A 15,436-nucleotide genomic window follows, 5' to 3' on the forward strand; every position below is an offset into this window, starting at 1 on the left:
CCTGCTCTTGGCAGCTTCCTGACGTACTACCCGGCGCGGCGGATCACGGCCGAGGACGGGCTGAAGCACGAGTACTTCCGGGAGACCCCGCTGCCCATCGACCCCTCCATGTTCCCCACCTGGCCAGCCAAGAGCGAGCAGCAGAGGGTCAAGAGGGGCACCAGCCCCCGGCCCCCCGAGGGAGGGCTGGGCTACAGCCAGCTGGTGAGTGTGGCACAGTCCAGAGCCTCCCCTGGGGCTGGGATTTGATAGGGATCCTGAGATTCACCTTAGGCTGGCAGGGAGAGTCCAGCTTTGCTTCCCAAAGCCCAGGCAGAGTCCAGCTTTCCTTCACAAAGTCAGTGCTGTGAGTGTGGCACAGCTCCAGAGCCTCCCCTGGGCTGGGTTTTGGTTGGGATCCTGAGATTTCACCTTAGACTGGCAGGGAGAGTCCAGCTTCCCTTCCCAAAGTCAGTGCTGTGAGTGTGGCACAGTCCAGAGCCTCCCCTGGGCTGGGATCCTGAGAGTCACCTTAGACTGGCAGGGAGAGTCCAGCCTTCCTTCCCAAAGCTCAGGCAGAGTCCAGCTTTCTTCCCAAAGCCCAGAAGAGAATTCAGCTTCCCTTCCCAAAGTCAGTGTGAGTTGGGCACAGCTCCAGAGCCTCCCGTGGGGCTGGGATCCTGAGATTCACCTTAGACTGGCAGGGAGAGTCCAGCTTTCCTTCCCAAACTCAGTGCTGTGAGTGTGGCACAGTCCAGAGCCTCCCCTGGGGCTGGGATTTGGTTGGGATCCTCACTGGCAGGGAAAGTCTCAGCTTCCCTTCCCAAAGCCCAGGCAGAGTCCAGCTTTGCTTCCCAAAGTCAGTGCTGTGAGTGTGGCACAGCTCCAGAGCCTCCCCTGGGGCTGGGATTTGATAGGGATCCTGAGATTCCCCCAGACTGGCAGGGAAGGTCCAGTTTTCCTTCCCAAAGCCCAGGCAGAGTCCAGCTTTCCTTCCCAAAGTCAGTGCTGGTGAGTGTGGCACAGCTCCAGAGCCTCCCCTGGGGCTGGGATTTGGTTGGAATCCTGAGATTCACCTTAGACTGGCAGGGAAAGTCCAGCTTTCCTTCTCAAACTCAGTGTGAGTGTGGCACAGCTCCAGAGCCTCCTCTGGGCTGGGCTTTGCTTGGGATCCTGAGATTTCACCTGGACTGGCAGGGAAGGTCCAGTTTTCCTTCCCAAAGCCCAGAGAAAGTCCAGCTTTCCTTCCCAAAATCAGTGTGAGTGTGGCACAGCTCCAGAGCTTCAGCTGGGCTGGGCTTTGCTGGGATCCTCACTGGCAAAGAAAGTCCAGCTTCCCTTCCCAAAGTCAGTGCTGTGAGTGTGGCACAGCTCCAGAGCCTCCCCTGGGCTGGGCTTTGCTTGGGATCCTGAGATTCCCCCAGACTGTCAGGGAAAGCCCATGTTTTTCTTTCTCATTTTTTTCTTTCTCATGCATCAAAAGTGGACACAGGAACTAGGAACACTCAAACTGCTTTTAGCAATGGCAAATTTTGAAATAGCAATATGTAAAAATTATTAATAACCTTAACTGTGATGCCACTAAATCAAACATTTGTTTCTCATCTTGAGATGATTTATTTTTGTTGTTGAGATTTTTGGGGGGTAAATGCAGCTGCCCAGCCCCTGATCAGTGCCCTGTGCTTGGTTTTCACAGGGTGATGATGACCTGAAGGACACAGGTTTCCATCTGACCACCACAAACCAAGGAGCATCAGCTGCAGGACCTGGCTTCAGCCTCAAGTTTTGAACTCAACATGGAAAAGGAGGGTGGAAAAAAACCCTAAAAGCAAAAAAAAAAAAGCACCATTCATGTGAGTGGATTTGAGTGCCCCAGTTCTGTTCTCTGTCAGGGGCACCAGATGTTTTTCCCTGTGAAAAAACTCAAAGATGATCACAGATTCCAAGGCTCTTGTTTTATAAATCAATGTGGAGTTTAACTGCTGCATTCCATTAGAGGACTGGAGTTACCTGAAAACCCCAGGATCATCACAAACTGTGGCAAAGGACAACTTGAAATAAAGTCCTGGAACAGTTTCTGGTTTATTTTTAGGGTTTTTTTGTTGTTGAGTTTGTTTTGGTTTGTTTTTTTTTTCTTGTAAATTTGTAGAATTAAAATACATTTTCAATTGTTTAATAGAGTGAAGGATTTCATTGCTTCACATGCAGCACAGTGGGATGTTGGTGACAGTAAAGAGAGTTTATTTTTTATTTTAAGTGAGTAAATGGTTTGTGTCTGAATATATTTGGGGCAAAAAGAAAAATGACAATGATGAGATTTGTATCCTGTTACCTTGGAGAGAGCTGGGCTGGGTTTGATACTCCCTGACCAGATTTTTTCTTTTGTTCTGTAAATGTATTTACACTGCAAAACAAATTACTCTATTGTTTTATAAATCAAAAAGATTTAATATGGAGACTTGAAACTTTATTTTCTGTCAAAGTTGTTTGGTTTTGTTTTTTTTCATATATGCCCTTTTTCCATGCAGAGAAGAACTCAGCTTTTAGTGGTTGTGCAAGGCCACATTCCAGTCCTTTCTGGGGAGAGAGGAGAGGAGGAATCATGTTGGAATCTCATCCTCTGGAGCCCCTGATTTGTGAAGCTGTCACTTTGTTTTGGGAACAGGGAGATCTGGAAAACACCACATTTTCCTGCAACCACAGCTGGGCACCAGGCCAGTAAGGGATTAACTCCAACCCTAAACATTTTTCTCAGTTTCAGTCCATTTTGGGGAGTTTTGCTGTGGGGCTGGAATGTGGCTGTGCTGCAGTTGTGGTGAGCTGGGAAAGCAGTCTGGGTGTTTTCCTGTGGAGAAGACAAAACTCCCTGTTCCCCTCAGCCTCAGGGAGAAACAGCTGAACATTCCTGCTTCCAGAAGCTTCCCCAGGAAGGCAGAGGGAAGCTGTGCAGGACTGCAGCATGACCCCAGTGCAGAGTTGGGCCAGGACAGGGAATTGTTCCAGCTTTGCCAGCCACTCCTCTGCAGCTGGATGGGGCACTCCCACCTCATCCTCGGGGGGGAAATCACCTCCTTGCTGCAGGGGCAAGGCTCAGAGCCCTCATGGACCAAACTGTGAGCAGTGCAGACCCTTGATTACCAAAATGAGCAGTGCAGACCCTTAATTACCAAAATGAGCAGTGCAGAATCCTTAATTACCAAACTGAGCAGTGCAGAATCCTTAATTACAAAACTGAGCAGTGCAGACCCCTGAAGGACCAAATGGAGCAGTGCAGAATCCTTAATTACCAAACTGAGCAGCTCAGAGCCCTCAAGAACCAAACTGAGCAGCTCAGACCCCTTAATTACCAAACTGAGCAGCTCAGAGCCCTCAAGAACCAAACTGAGCAGCTCAGACCCCTTAATTACCAAACTGAGCAGCTCAGATCCCCCAAGAACCAAACTGAGCAGCTCAGATCCCCCAAGAACCAAACTGAGCATTTCAGGACCAAACTGAGCATCTCGACCCCTTAATTACCAAAAAGAGCAGCTCAGAGCCCTCAAGGACCAAACTCTGAGCAGCTCAGACCCCTTAATTGCCAAACTGAGCAGTGCAGACCTCTTAATTAGCAAATTATGCAGCTCAGACCCCTCAAGGACCAGCTCTGAGCACTAAATCCCTCCTGGGATAAGAGGAAAACCCTCAAACCACAGGAAACCTGGGGGGAAGAGCTGTTCTGTGGCTCCTTGAACATGCTGGAGTGAGGAGCAAAACAGGGTTTGTGTGAGCCTCATCCTCCTGACAAGTGAAAGAAAGGTGAATTAAGGCCTAGCAGTGGAATTTCTTCTATTGCAGGATGTAAAATATGACTGTAAATATGATGTAAAATAACACTCAGAGTGTTGAATTTGTCCTTTTCCTGCCACCCCTCTGGCCCAGGGGCTGGGGCAGAGTCTGCTCCTGCTTTGCAGCAGTTCACACAGCTCCACATGACACTTTTCTTACAAAAAAAAAAGGTTTTTAATTCTCTGTACAGCAAATAGTTGATCAATTCTTTATCACTCAAAGGAATCTGGAGGAGCTTGACATTCCAGTAAGCAGTCCCAGAGTCTTTATCCCAAAGAACCAAAGCAGCTGCTGGAGAATTCAGTTGCACTACTGGAAATTAAATCTAAAATGCCAAAGAAACAGCTGGAAACAGGAGCAGGAGCTGAATCCAGGCTGGCTCAGTGCTTCAGTCTGATTCTCCAGGAATAAGTAGTCAGGATTCTTTCTTTTTTCTTCACTATGCAAGTGTAAGTTCCTTCATTAATTGCATTTGCAATGATGCTCATGTGATCTTCATTTAGGGATAAATACCCTGGATAGGAATATTCCAGAAGTTCCTTGTCTTTGTACCAGCTGCCAGAAGAAAAAGAATGGAAGTTAAACTCAATATTAGTTATTTCTACTAATAAATTTTGCTGAATAAGTGTTGAGCAGAGACTTTGCCAAACAAATTTGAGTTTTACTCTTTATTTCAGGTGGATAATCAGGGCATAATCATGAATCATTTTGGAGTTTGAAAGTTGAGGGGAATTTGGGTCCTCAAGTCTAAACCAACTCATGGATTTGAGCCAACCTAAATTTTAGATACATCCAGAACCTGTTCATACTTCAGTAACAGCCAATTCATTAAAACCTGAAAGGGTAAATTTAAATTTTACGGGTTTTTTTCAGAATATAAATACTTTTTTTAAAATAGAAAATTATAAAAATATTAAAAATTATAAAAATATATTAAAAAATAGAAATATTTAATAACTATTTTGAAGAATATAAAGAATATAAATATTCAAGCCAGGGCATTTGGCCTGATAATAGGAATTAGCTTTGTGCTATATATAAAATTGGATTTCATCCTTTTTGAGCTCCAGATTATAAACCCCATCCTTCTTTATCCTGTTTTTGTCATTCTTCCTGGTGGATTTTGGCACGGGGGGTTCCCAAGGCCTGGATGAGCAGAGCACTTACTGCACTTTGCCTTTTTTGTGGATGATTTTCTGCCCGCAGCGGAAGGTGACGTTCCTGCCCTCAGAAACTGTCTTGGTTTTGGTCCTTGGTGGGGGCAGAGTGGGGGGCACCGTTGGAAATGGGAATTCTGTGCAGGGAGAGGAGGAAATGGCAGCAGTGAAGGAGATTTTTCACCCCAAAACACTTGAATTAATACATTTAAGGCTCCTTAAATAATGATTTTGTGAGAAAGTGCCTCCTCTTCCTGAGCAATTCTTGGATGGACAAAGAACGTGATTGATGTGCAAAGGTGAAAATTTTGTGGTGATAAAAATCAATTTGTCCCTTTCACAGCTGTGGAAGAGGACGTGACCAGTCCAGTGTGTGCAAAGCCTGTGGAATGTCTGGGTTTGTAATTATCTAATTACACATTTCATTAATGTGACCCAAAACCCCTCTGTGCTGAAGAGGCACTGGTTATCCAGGACATTCCAAGGACAGCAGTTTTCATCTGAACTCAGTTTATCTGCCACAGCTGCAGCAGCTTGCCCTGCCTCACCTGAGGCTGGAGAAGGTGATTAACATCCCGTGATTAATCACCTTTCTGTCCTGTCCTGGGAGCAGCTCCAGTCCAGCTGTGCTGGAGATGTTTGTGTTCTGTTCCTGCCCCATCCTTGCTCTGCAGCCCCTCTCCCTGCCTTGACACTCCCTGGCTCAGCTAAAGACAGGAATTAAATTCCAGACAGCAATTTCATGTTGAACTATGTTGAAGTAATGCTGAATTATTCCTCGTTCCAGGCCTGGATCTGCACCCTCTGCACAAACCACCCCTCTGCTGGGAGCTGGATCAGCTGTGTCTCTGCTCCCTGGTGTGAAATGAGGACCCTGCCTGTCCCAGGCTCCTTTCCCCTCCCAGAGCAGCCCCCAGCCCCAGAGGAGCCCCGGTACCGTAGCAGAAGTCGCAGCTGGACGGGCAGTGCTTCTTCATCAGCTTCCTGCGCTTCTCACAGAAACCTTTCCTGGCCCACGAGGGGCACACCAACAACCTGTCCTTGCAGCCTGCAACACAGGAGCTGTTAGAGGGGCTGGGGACACTCAGCAACCAGCCCGAGGCAGGAAAAGTCAGAAGGAAGAGCGTGGAGCTGGGACGGGGAACGCCCCAAAGCAGGAGAGGTGAGGATGGACCCCACGACTGCTCCAGAGCCTGCAGCTGAGGCAGAGCCTGCAGAGCCCGAGCCCCCTCTCACCGTAGAGCCTGTGGATTCCCCACACCTCGTCCTGGGAAATGCTCTTCTTGCCCGTCAGGGTGGCGTTGATGTGCATGAGCGCGTTGGGGTTCAGCGAGTGCATGAGGCCCAGGGCGTGCCCGATCTCGTGGGCAGCCACGTGCACCAGGTCTGTCAGCCACACTCCTGGGGAGAGAAACCAGCTGGGACTGGGCCCACGGCTCTGCTTTAGCAGCACTCCTCCTGGGGTGAAACCCCAGCAAGGGGTTTGGTGCCTCGGGTGTTGGATTTTCTATGTTTCAGATTCCGCGCTGATTCCTCAAGTTTTAACTTTGTTATTTTTCAGATTCTGTACTGACACCTCAGGTTTTGGCTTTTCTATTTTTCACATTCTGTGCTGATGCCTCAGGTTTTGGCTTTTCTATTTTCCAGATTCTGTGCTGACACCTCAGGTTTTAGTTTTTACATTTTCCACATTCTGTGCTGCTTTAGTGTGTGGGTCTGGGTTCAAATCAGGGGATGGTGAGCTCTGTGCACAGAGCAGGGAGACAAAACAATTCCTGCTCCAGCTGGGCACCAAGGACAAATGACCCAAATCTCAGCCCAGGAGCACAAACCCCGTGGGCTGGAGAGAGGAAAACAAGGATGGGACTGCAGGGCTGCAGCTGGAATTGGACAATGAACTGCAACCTGCAAATGGAGCAGGGCTGAGCCCAGGGAGAGACCCCGTGAGCATTTTGGGACCATTTTGGTTCATCCTGGGTTTATTTTGGGACCATTTTGGTTCACCTTGGGTTCATTTTGGGACCATTCTGGTTCACCTTGGGTGCAGCCCTGGCTGGGCTCTTGTGCTGCCCAAGGTGGATCCATGGAGGAGATCCTTTTCATAAATCCCTGCTTTATTCTGTAGCTCTGTCCAGTCTCTGTTCCAGTTCAGTCTCCATAAGGCAAAGCTGCCCCAGGTTCATCTCTGTGTCTCCTTGGGCCCAAATCCAGCCAATAATTTCCATGTGCTTCCACTTCCCAGCAGCAGGACCCAGAGCAGTGCCAGGCTCCAGGAGAGCAGCAATGTTTGACCCAGAGCTACCCTGACCCTCCTCAGCCTCCTGCCCTCTGCTCCCACAGCCCTGAGCTGAAGAAGGGGGCTTGGGAAGGTTCCAGGCTGAAAGAGGCTCTTGTTTGACCTCCACAGCCTGCAGTCCAACCCAAGCCTCTTGGCAGCATCCAGCACGTGGATTTCAACTGAAGGATGTGCTGAACTATCCAATAATCCCAATAATTCCAGCAAGAAATGGCCCTGCCACCACACAGCTGGGTGGAACAACAACTTCCAACCCCACAACAAAACCCCAACCGTTTCTGTTGTCCCTTTCCCAGCTCAGCCAAATCCCAGACTGAAACCTAACCCCAGCCATTCCCCGTGCTCACCTTTCTTCCAGCTGAACCTGGTGTTGCCCAGGATCCAGTACTCGTGGTCATCAAAGTGGATTTCCCCGTGGGGTGGGAAGAAGGCGTGGGCCAGCTCGCCCGTGGTGCCGTCGAAGCAGTGGTGGGTCAGGGACTCCAGGCAGTCTGTGTGGTTGATGGAATAGAAACCTGGGGCAAAAGCAGCAGTTTTGAGGGTTATCCAAATGCCTGAAGCTTCACAGGAAGTGTTAATGGTGACATTAATGTTTCCTTGAGCAGACAAAACCACTTTTCCTTTGCCAAACCCCATCCAGGAGTCCGCCCAGCACAGGAGAGCTCTCCTGCCCCCCAGATCCCCCATGACACCCTGGAATTGCTGGAACCCCCTCCCCACAGCTCCCTGGCCCTGTGGGGCACTCACCGATGGTGAGGTCGCTGGGGAGGTGCCTGGGCACCTCCCTGAAGCTGAACGGGGACACCTCGCTCCACATGCGGAACGCGGCCGCCAGCCCGCGGCGCGTGGCCCTGGCGCTCAGCAGGTTCCTGGGGAAGGACAGGATCCTGCAGGGACACAGCGCGTCAGCAACGTCCTCCTCACCCACCAGGCCTTGGCTTTTCTGTTCTCCAGATTCTGTGCTGATAGCTCAGGTTTAGCTTTTCTATTTTCCAGATTCTGTACTGATATCTCAGGTTTTGGCTTTTCTACTTTTCAGATTTGGTACTGACACCTCAGGTTTAACTCTTCTATTTTCCAGATTCTGTACTGATGCCTCAGATTTAACTTTTTTTTTTTTCCAGGTTCTGGACTGATACCTCAGTTTTTAGCTTTTCTATTTTCCAGATTCTGTGCTGATTACTCAGATTTAATTTTTCTATTTTCCAGATTCTGTACTGATATTTCAGGTTTTAGCTTTTCTATTTTTCAGGTTCTGTACTGATTCCTCAGGTTTTGGCTTTTCTATTTTCCAGATTCTGTGCTGATATTTCAGTTTTTAGCTTTTCTATGTTCCAGATTCTGTACTGATTCCTCAGGTTTAACTTTTCTATTTTTCAGACTCTGTACTGACACCTCAGGTTTTGGCTTTTCTATTTTCCAGATTCTGTACTGATGCCTCAGGTTTAGCTTTTCTACTTTTCAGGTTCTGTACTGATACCTCAGTTTTTAGCTTTTCTCTTTTCCAGATTCTGTGCTGATATCTCAGGATTAGTTTTTCTGTTTTTCACATTCTGAGCTGCTTTAGTGTGTGGGTCTGGGTTCATATTATGGGATGGTGAGCTCTGTGCACAGAGCAGGGAGACAAAACAATTCCTGCTCCAGCTGGGCACCAAGGACAAATGACCCAAATCTCAGCCCAGGAGCACAAACCCCGTGGGCTGGAGAGAGGAAAACAAGGATGGGACTGCAGGGGCTGCAGCTGATGGAAATGCCCAGATTGCTCCTGTTTGGGCCTGGAATTGCACAGAAGGCTCCCAGGAACTTACCTGCTCCCACGGGAAGATCTGCCCTCAGGGAATTGCCTCAAGTGCAGAAACTGGGACCAGACATTCTCTATCCCCTCGGGCTGTTTTTTAGCTATGCTGATTCTGTCCTCCCCTGGTCCCAGCACATCCTAAAGGGAGCAGAAGGTTTGGGTCAAGCCAGGCTTTGCTCAGGGCAAGCCTGGGCACTGAAGGCTCTCACAGGGCTGAGCCAGTTTGGGGTGAGCAGCAAGGAAGGAGCAGAGCCTCCCTCAGAGCTGTCAGCAAGGGCTTTTAGTGTTTATTTGTCAGGGAGAAATCAAGGGAGGTGGCTAAAATCCCACACTAAGCAGCACAACATCAGCAAACTCAGTATTTTTGCTGAAGGGAGGGCTCAGCTTTGAAAAATTCCTGCATTAAAAATTTGGGAATGCTCCCATTGACTTGTGGAACAATATTCAGAAGTTTAGGGCTTGACTCAAGTGCTCAGCTGCTCCCACTAAGAGGGGTTATTGTGCCTTGCTAAGAGCCCTGAAATCACAGAAATCCTGAGTCCACCTTTCAACAGGGAAACCTGAGAGGGCAAATTCAAATTTACCAGTGACTACCCTGTGACTTCCCTCAGTGCTGACTGAGGCTCATACAGAACTCCTAAAAACCCACCAGAATAAAGAGAATTAACCCTCAGTCAGCACCTCCTGAGGAGGGCAGCCTGGCTGTGCCCTGAACAGTCTCACTCCAGCATTTACCAAAATATTCCTATTTTGCAGTGGCACCAGCAGCTCTCCCTGCCCTGCCAAAAGCCAAGACCCAAAAACCAGTGTACAGAGCAGCAGAATGCAGCCCCAGGAGGAGTTTTGGGGCTGCTTGCAGGCCTTACTTGTAGGTGAGGTTGAAGTGGTCCCACTTGAGGTGGCCGGGGGTGATGGTGTAACGCCTGGGCCGGGCAGGGGCAGGGCTGGGCACAGCTGAGCCTGGCACGGCTCCCTTCAAGACAAAACAGGACATGGAGACACTCCAGGGCAGCTGGTGCCTTGACATTTAGCTTTTATGTTGAGCTTTTGTGTTTATTTAGCCTGTATTCTCAGATGCTGCATTAATGAATAACTGTGAAGTCCACATTAAAGTGTTGGTCAGTGTTTTCACATTTTGGCACACACAAAAATCCCTCCAGGCCTGAGATCCAAGCACACCCCACAGCCTCAGGCCCTGAAAAGCATAAATAAAATGAAATTTCAGGGGGAGAATTGAGGTAAATGACTTCAGCACCTGAAGCTGTAATTGGAGGATTAACCCCTGATATGTAAATGGACCAAACTTTAATTGTGTGAAAAACCTGTGACCATCCTGGGCTGGAAACCCAGAGGTTTGTGAAGACCCAGAGGCTTCTGAAAACCCTCAGAGGTTTCTGAAAACCCTCAGAGGTTTCTGAAAACCCAGAGTTTTCTGACAACCCTCAGAGGTTTTTCACTGCCCAAGGTGCACCTCTTGAAGGCCTCTAATAAATCCCAATTGATTCTCTTTAATAAATCCCAATTTATTTTCTTTTTATTCTCTGCTCCAAGGGGCTTCAGAGTGCAGAATAAAAACCTCCAGAATAAAAACCTGGGGGGCACCTCTGGCTCTGCCTGAGGGGTACCCAAGGGATGAGAGCAGCCCTGCATCATCCCAAAACATCCCAAAGCTGCCCCTCTCCTTCCTGGAGAGCAGCAAGAGCCCTGAGGAGGCTCCTGGCCACGGCAGATCTGCAGCTCTGCCTGGAAATTCTCATTTCCTCCTCCCTGGGCTGTCACTCCCCAGATGTAAATCTGCAGAAATGACTAAAACAGGCAAATCTTTGTTTGTGAAATGCCCCCAGAGCCAACAGGAGCCCTGGAAAGCCTGGAGAGCCTTTAAAGCCTGGACCAGCACAAGAGCTGGAATTGTGTGTGGCACGTCTGGCTCCAGCTGGAAAAGCCTTTAAGGACCTGGTGGGGAATGAATGGGACCCAGAGTGGGGTTTTGGGAAGGATTCCAGCTCTGTGTCCCCCTTTTTGGGGCTAAAACACTGAAAATGGGGCTCCAGAGGCACCAAGGCAGTGGCCAAGAGCCGGGGCCAGTGGCCCAGCCTGACATTCCAGAGGCAGCAGGAGCTGGCTGCAGCTCCCTCGTGGAAGAAATGATGCCTCTCATTCTTATACAGAGAGAAATTAAAGGCATCTTTCATTTTTACACAGATAAAAATTAAAGGCATCTTTAATTTTTATACAGGTATCTATATCTATACATATATATATATATATACACACACATATATATAAAATTTTATATATATAAATATATGGAGTGAGACACTGGCCACCAACCCTGCCCTGAATGATTCACTCAGACCTTCACTGAGCTGTAATTGTTGTAATTAACCCCCTTCTCCCTCCCGGTTCCCCTCAAGCCAAACAGCAACACCTGAATTAGGGTTAATTAATAACCTGAGCGTGTCATGCAAATGAGGGCAGGGCCAGGATGCTCACATACACAAAAACCCCAAAAATTCTTTTTTTATAGAATTAAAGGCTGAAATGAAGTTAAGGAGAAAGGGAAGATCAGCTCCTGGGGATCCCCCTGGATTTGGGGTGACCCCAAAGAGGCAGCTGAGAGCTGCAGGGCCCAGCTTGGACCCCACAGCAGGGGCAGGGAGGGCAGGGAAGCTCAGATCAGCTCAGCCCAGCTCAGCTCAGCTAAGCCCAGCCCAGCCAGGCCAGGCTGTGCCACCTCATCCAGGGCTGGGAGAGCAGAAAATCCCCCGGGATTTTCAGCCCAGGGCAGGGACAGCTCCGAGGGAACCCCCGGGCTCTGCTCCCTCCTGATCCCGGGTGCACAGTGATCAACTCTGGGATCCCCAAGTGCACAGTGATCAACCCTGGGATCCCCAAGTGCACAGTGATCAACTCTGGGATCCCCAAGTGCTCAGTGATCAACTCTGGGATCCCCAAGTGCACAGTGATCAACTCTGGGATCCCCAAGTGCACAGTGATCAACTCTGGGATCCTGGGGTGCACAGTGATCAGCTCTGGGATCCCCAAGTGCACAGTGATCAACTCTGGGATCCTGGGGTGCACAGTGATCAACCCTGGGATCCCCAAGTGCACAGTGATCAACTCTGGGATCCTGGGGTGCACAGTGATCAACCCTGGGATCCCCAAGTGCACAGTGATCAACTCTGGGATCCTGGGGTGCACAGTGATCAACTCTGGGATCCCCAAGTGCACAGTGATCAACTCTGGGATCCCCAAGTGCACAGTGATCAATCCTGGGATCCCCAAGTGCACAGTGATCAATTCTGGGATCCTGGGGTGCACAGTGATCAACCCTGGGATCCCCAAGTGCACAGTGATCAACTCTGGGATCCCCAAGTGCACAGTGATCAACTCTGGGATCCCCAAGTGCACAGTGATCAATCCTGGGATCCCCAAGTGCACAGTGATCAACTCTGGGATCCCCAAGTGCACAGTGATCAACTCTGGGATCCTGGGGTGCACAGTGATCAACTCTGGGATCCCCAAGTGCACAGTGATCAATTCTGGGATCCTGGGGTGCACAGTGATCAGCTCTGGGATCCCCAAGTGCACAGTGATCAACTCTGGGATCCCCAAGTGCACAGTGATCAACCCTGGGATCCCCAAGTGCACAGTGATCAATTCTGGGATCCTGGGGTGCACAGTGATCAACTCTGGGATCCCCAAGTGCACAGTGATCAACCCTGGGATCCCCAAGTGCACAGTGATCAATTCTGGGATCCTGGGGTGCACAGTGATCAACTCTGGGATCCCCAAGTGCACAGTGATCAATTCTGGGATCCTGGGGTGCACAGTGATCAACTCTGGGATCCCCAAGTGCACAGTTATCCTCTGGGATCCTTGGCAAAGGGGCTCCAGCAGCCCTGAACTCCTCCCTTGCCCTCACAGGTGTTCATCTGTTTGGATATTTTTAATTTATAGATCCATTGTTCGATTTAGAGTTATTTATAGATTTATTTATATCTATTTATCTGTTTAGACGAGCAATTTAGAGATTTATCTGTTTAGATATTTATCTGTTTAAATCTATTTGTCTATAGATCCATTGAGATCTATTTACATATTCAGATTAGATATTTAAACCTTATCCAGTTAGATATGTAGACTTTAATCTAGTTAGATATTTATCTATTTAGACCTATTTAGATCTACTTGTCTATAGATCTATTGAGATTAATTTGTCTATTTAGATTAGATAGACATTCATCTGTTTAGATGCTTATTCAGATCTGTTTAGATCCATTTGTCTATAGACCCATTGAGATCTATTTACATATTTAGATTAGATAATTAGACTTTTCTAGTTAGACATTTATCTATTGAGATCCATCTGTCCACAGATCTGTTCAGATCTATTTAGATTAGACATGAAGACATTTATCTGTTTAGATACTTATCTACTTAGATCTATTTGTCTCTAGATCTATTGGGATCCATTTCTCCATTTAGATTAGATATTCAGACATTTATCTATTTAGATATTTATCTGTTTAGATACTTATCTACTTAGATCTATTTGTCTCTAGATCTATTGGGATCCATTTCTCCATTTAGATTAGATATTCAGACATTTATCTATTTAGATATTTATCCATTTGGATCTATTTTGATCTATTTGTATCTATTCAGGTCTGTTTAGATCTGTCTGCAGACCTATTTATCTATTCAGACCTAGATCCATTTATCTATTCAGATCTATTTATCTGCAGACCTATTAGATATATTTATTTTTTTAGATTAGATAATTAGACATTTATTTAGGTATTTATCTTAGATCTATTTGTATCTATTTAGGTCTGTAAAGATCTGCTTATCTATTCAGAACTATTTAGACCTATTAGATATATTTATGCATGGATTAGATATTTATCTATCTAATTAGACATTTATTAAGATATTTAGATCCCAGCCTCCAGGCAGAGCCCTCCTGGACCCCCCAGTCCCCTCCCAGGCTCAGATCCCTTCTCCTCACCTGAATGTCCTGAATTCCAGCTGGAGATTCCAGAGCTGCCAGCACGGCCAGCGCAGGGAGCAGACACAGAACCCCCAGCGTGGTCCTCCAGCCCCTGCTCTTCCTCTGCTCCGGGGCCAGGGAGCCTCTGCTGCCTGCACAGAGCTGCTCCGCCCGATCCATGCCGTCCTGGAGGGGTTCTGGAGGGGTTTTTGGGACAGGCTCTCAAGACATTCCCTGCCCAGCACGCATTTGTGATCCCTGAGCTCACATTTGTGAGCAGCCCTGCAGCTGCTGCCAGAGCTGTGCACAAGCAGGGCAGTTTCAAAAAGCCCTTAAAAAAAAAAAAAAGATATTTCTTTTTTTAAAAAAAAAAAAAAGCAGACTTTACATTAAGCCTCTTTCCAATGTGCCAAAGATTCTCTCAGGCTCTGCCAAGTGGGATCGTGTTACTGCAGCTGAAATTTGGGCTGGCCCAGGAGCAGCAGCAAAGTGAAACAAGCTGGGGTGGACATGAACTCTTCTTTTAACTGTGTGAGCAGCACGGGGCAAATCTGCAGTTGTCAGCTTCATGTAATGAAAAAAAACAAACTCAAAATAATAAAAAAAAAAACCAGGGGAGAGGGCAGCAAGAGGAATCCAGAAGGGATCATCCCCTTGGAATGTGTCACTGGGGATGCTCCACTCATTTGTCACGGGCTGTCCTGGGTGAAAAATGAGATGCTGGGAGAGCAGGCTGGGCTCTCTGCTCAGGGAGCTGATAAAATCCCCCAAAAGTAAAACCAGCAGCCCCTTTTCCCCCAAACTTGGGCAGGGAGCTGCAGTTCCTGGTGTGCTTGGGGTGTTTTTGTGTCACGCTGGGGTTGGCTCCCAAAGAGGCTTGGAGGGGTTTGCCTGGGAGGTTCTTTGAGGCATCTCCAGGCACGAATCCATTCAGGGCTTTTTGAAAAAGCTCGCTCAGAAATTCTCAGGTTTTCAGACAACTGAAAAAGCTCACTCAGAAATTCTCAGGTTTTCAGAGACAACTGAAAAAGCTCACTCAGAAATTCTCAGATTTTCAGACAACTGAAAAAGCTGGCTCAGAAATTCTCAGATTTTCAGAGACAGCCTAAAATCTCACTCAGAAATTCTCAGGATTTCAGCTGAAAAATCTCACTCAGAAATTCTCAGGTTTTCAGAGACAGCCTAAAAAGCTCCCTCAGGAATTCTCAGGTTTTCAGGGACAGCTGCACTTTTCTGTCTCATCCTGAGGTGGGCTGAACTCAGCCCCAGTTCTGCCCCCTCGGAGGAAAAGGAATTCTGCAGGCTCCCAGTTCCAGCAGCAAATGCCAGGCAGGGGGAAGGTCAGGCAAAAAAAAATTCCTTGGGGCATTCGAAAGGTTTCAGAAAAG

General features: G+C 48.0%; 2 protein-coding genes across 7 annotated transcripts in view; one reads left to right on the top strand and one right to left on the bottom strand.

Annotated features, from left to right (window-relative positions):
• Nucleotides 1-2,449, top strand: part of LOC135285162 (cyclin-dependent kinase 11B) — a 15,997-nt gene extending 13,548 nt beyond the window's left edge. For all 6 annotated transcript variants that reach the window (XM_064397169.1, XM_064397172.1, XM_064397171.1 and 3 more), the window contains 2 exons: nucleotides 15-204; nucleotides 1,676-2,449. In XM_064397169.1, the coding sequence (XP_064253239.1) occupies nucleotides 15-204; nucleotides 1,676-1,768 (283 nt within the window). In that variant the 3' untranslated portion in view covers nucleotides 1,769-2,449. The remainder of the gene's footprint in view (nucleotides 1-14; nucleotides 205-1,675) is intronic.
• Nucleotides 2,090-15,101, bottom strand: MMP23B (matrix metallopeptidase 23B). The gene is made up of 8 exons (XM_064397203.1): nucleotides 14,067-15,101; nucleotides 9,922-10,028; nucleotides 8,005-8,144; nucleotides 7,605-7,772; nucleotides 6,198-6,362; nucleotides 5,899-6,009; nucleotides 4,972-5,098; nucleotides 2,090-4,359 (listed from the first exon to the last, which is right to left on the bottom strand). The coding sequence occupies exons 1-8, from the start codon at nucleotides 14,226-14,228 to the stop codon at nucleotides 4,185-4,187; spliced, it is 1,155 nt and encodes a 384-aa protein (XP_064253273.1). The 5' UTR covers nucleotides 14,229-15,101; the 3' UTR covers nucleotides 2,090-4,184.
• Between the last annotated feature and the right edge of the window lie 335 nt (nucleotides 15,102-15,436).

Source organism: Passer domesticus, chromosome 22, assembly GCF_036417665.1.
Source record: "Passer domesticus isolate bPasDom1 chromosome 22, bPasDom1.hap1, whole genome shotgun sequence".
NCBI lineage: Eukaryota > Metazoa > Chordata > Aves > Passeriformes > Passeridae > Passer > Passer domesticus.

What these genes read in the sequence shown, in the direction of transcription:
- MMP23B (XM_064397203.1), bottom strand. Translation starts at nt 14,228, where the DNA reads ATGGATCGGGCGGAGCAGCTCTGTGCAGGCAGCAGAGGCTCCCTGGCC. An exon ending in CAGGTTCAGCTGGAAGAAAG is followed by an intron (nt 6,363 to 7,604) that starts GTGAGCACGGGG and finishes TTCTCTCCCCAG; the next exon opens with GAGTGTGGCTGACAGACCTG. An exon ending in CACAAAAAAGGCAAAGTGCA is followed by an intron (nt 4,360 to 4,971) that starts GTAAGTGCTCTG and finishes TTCTTCTGGCAG; the next exon opens with CTGGTACAAAGACAAGGAAC.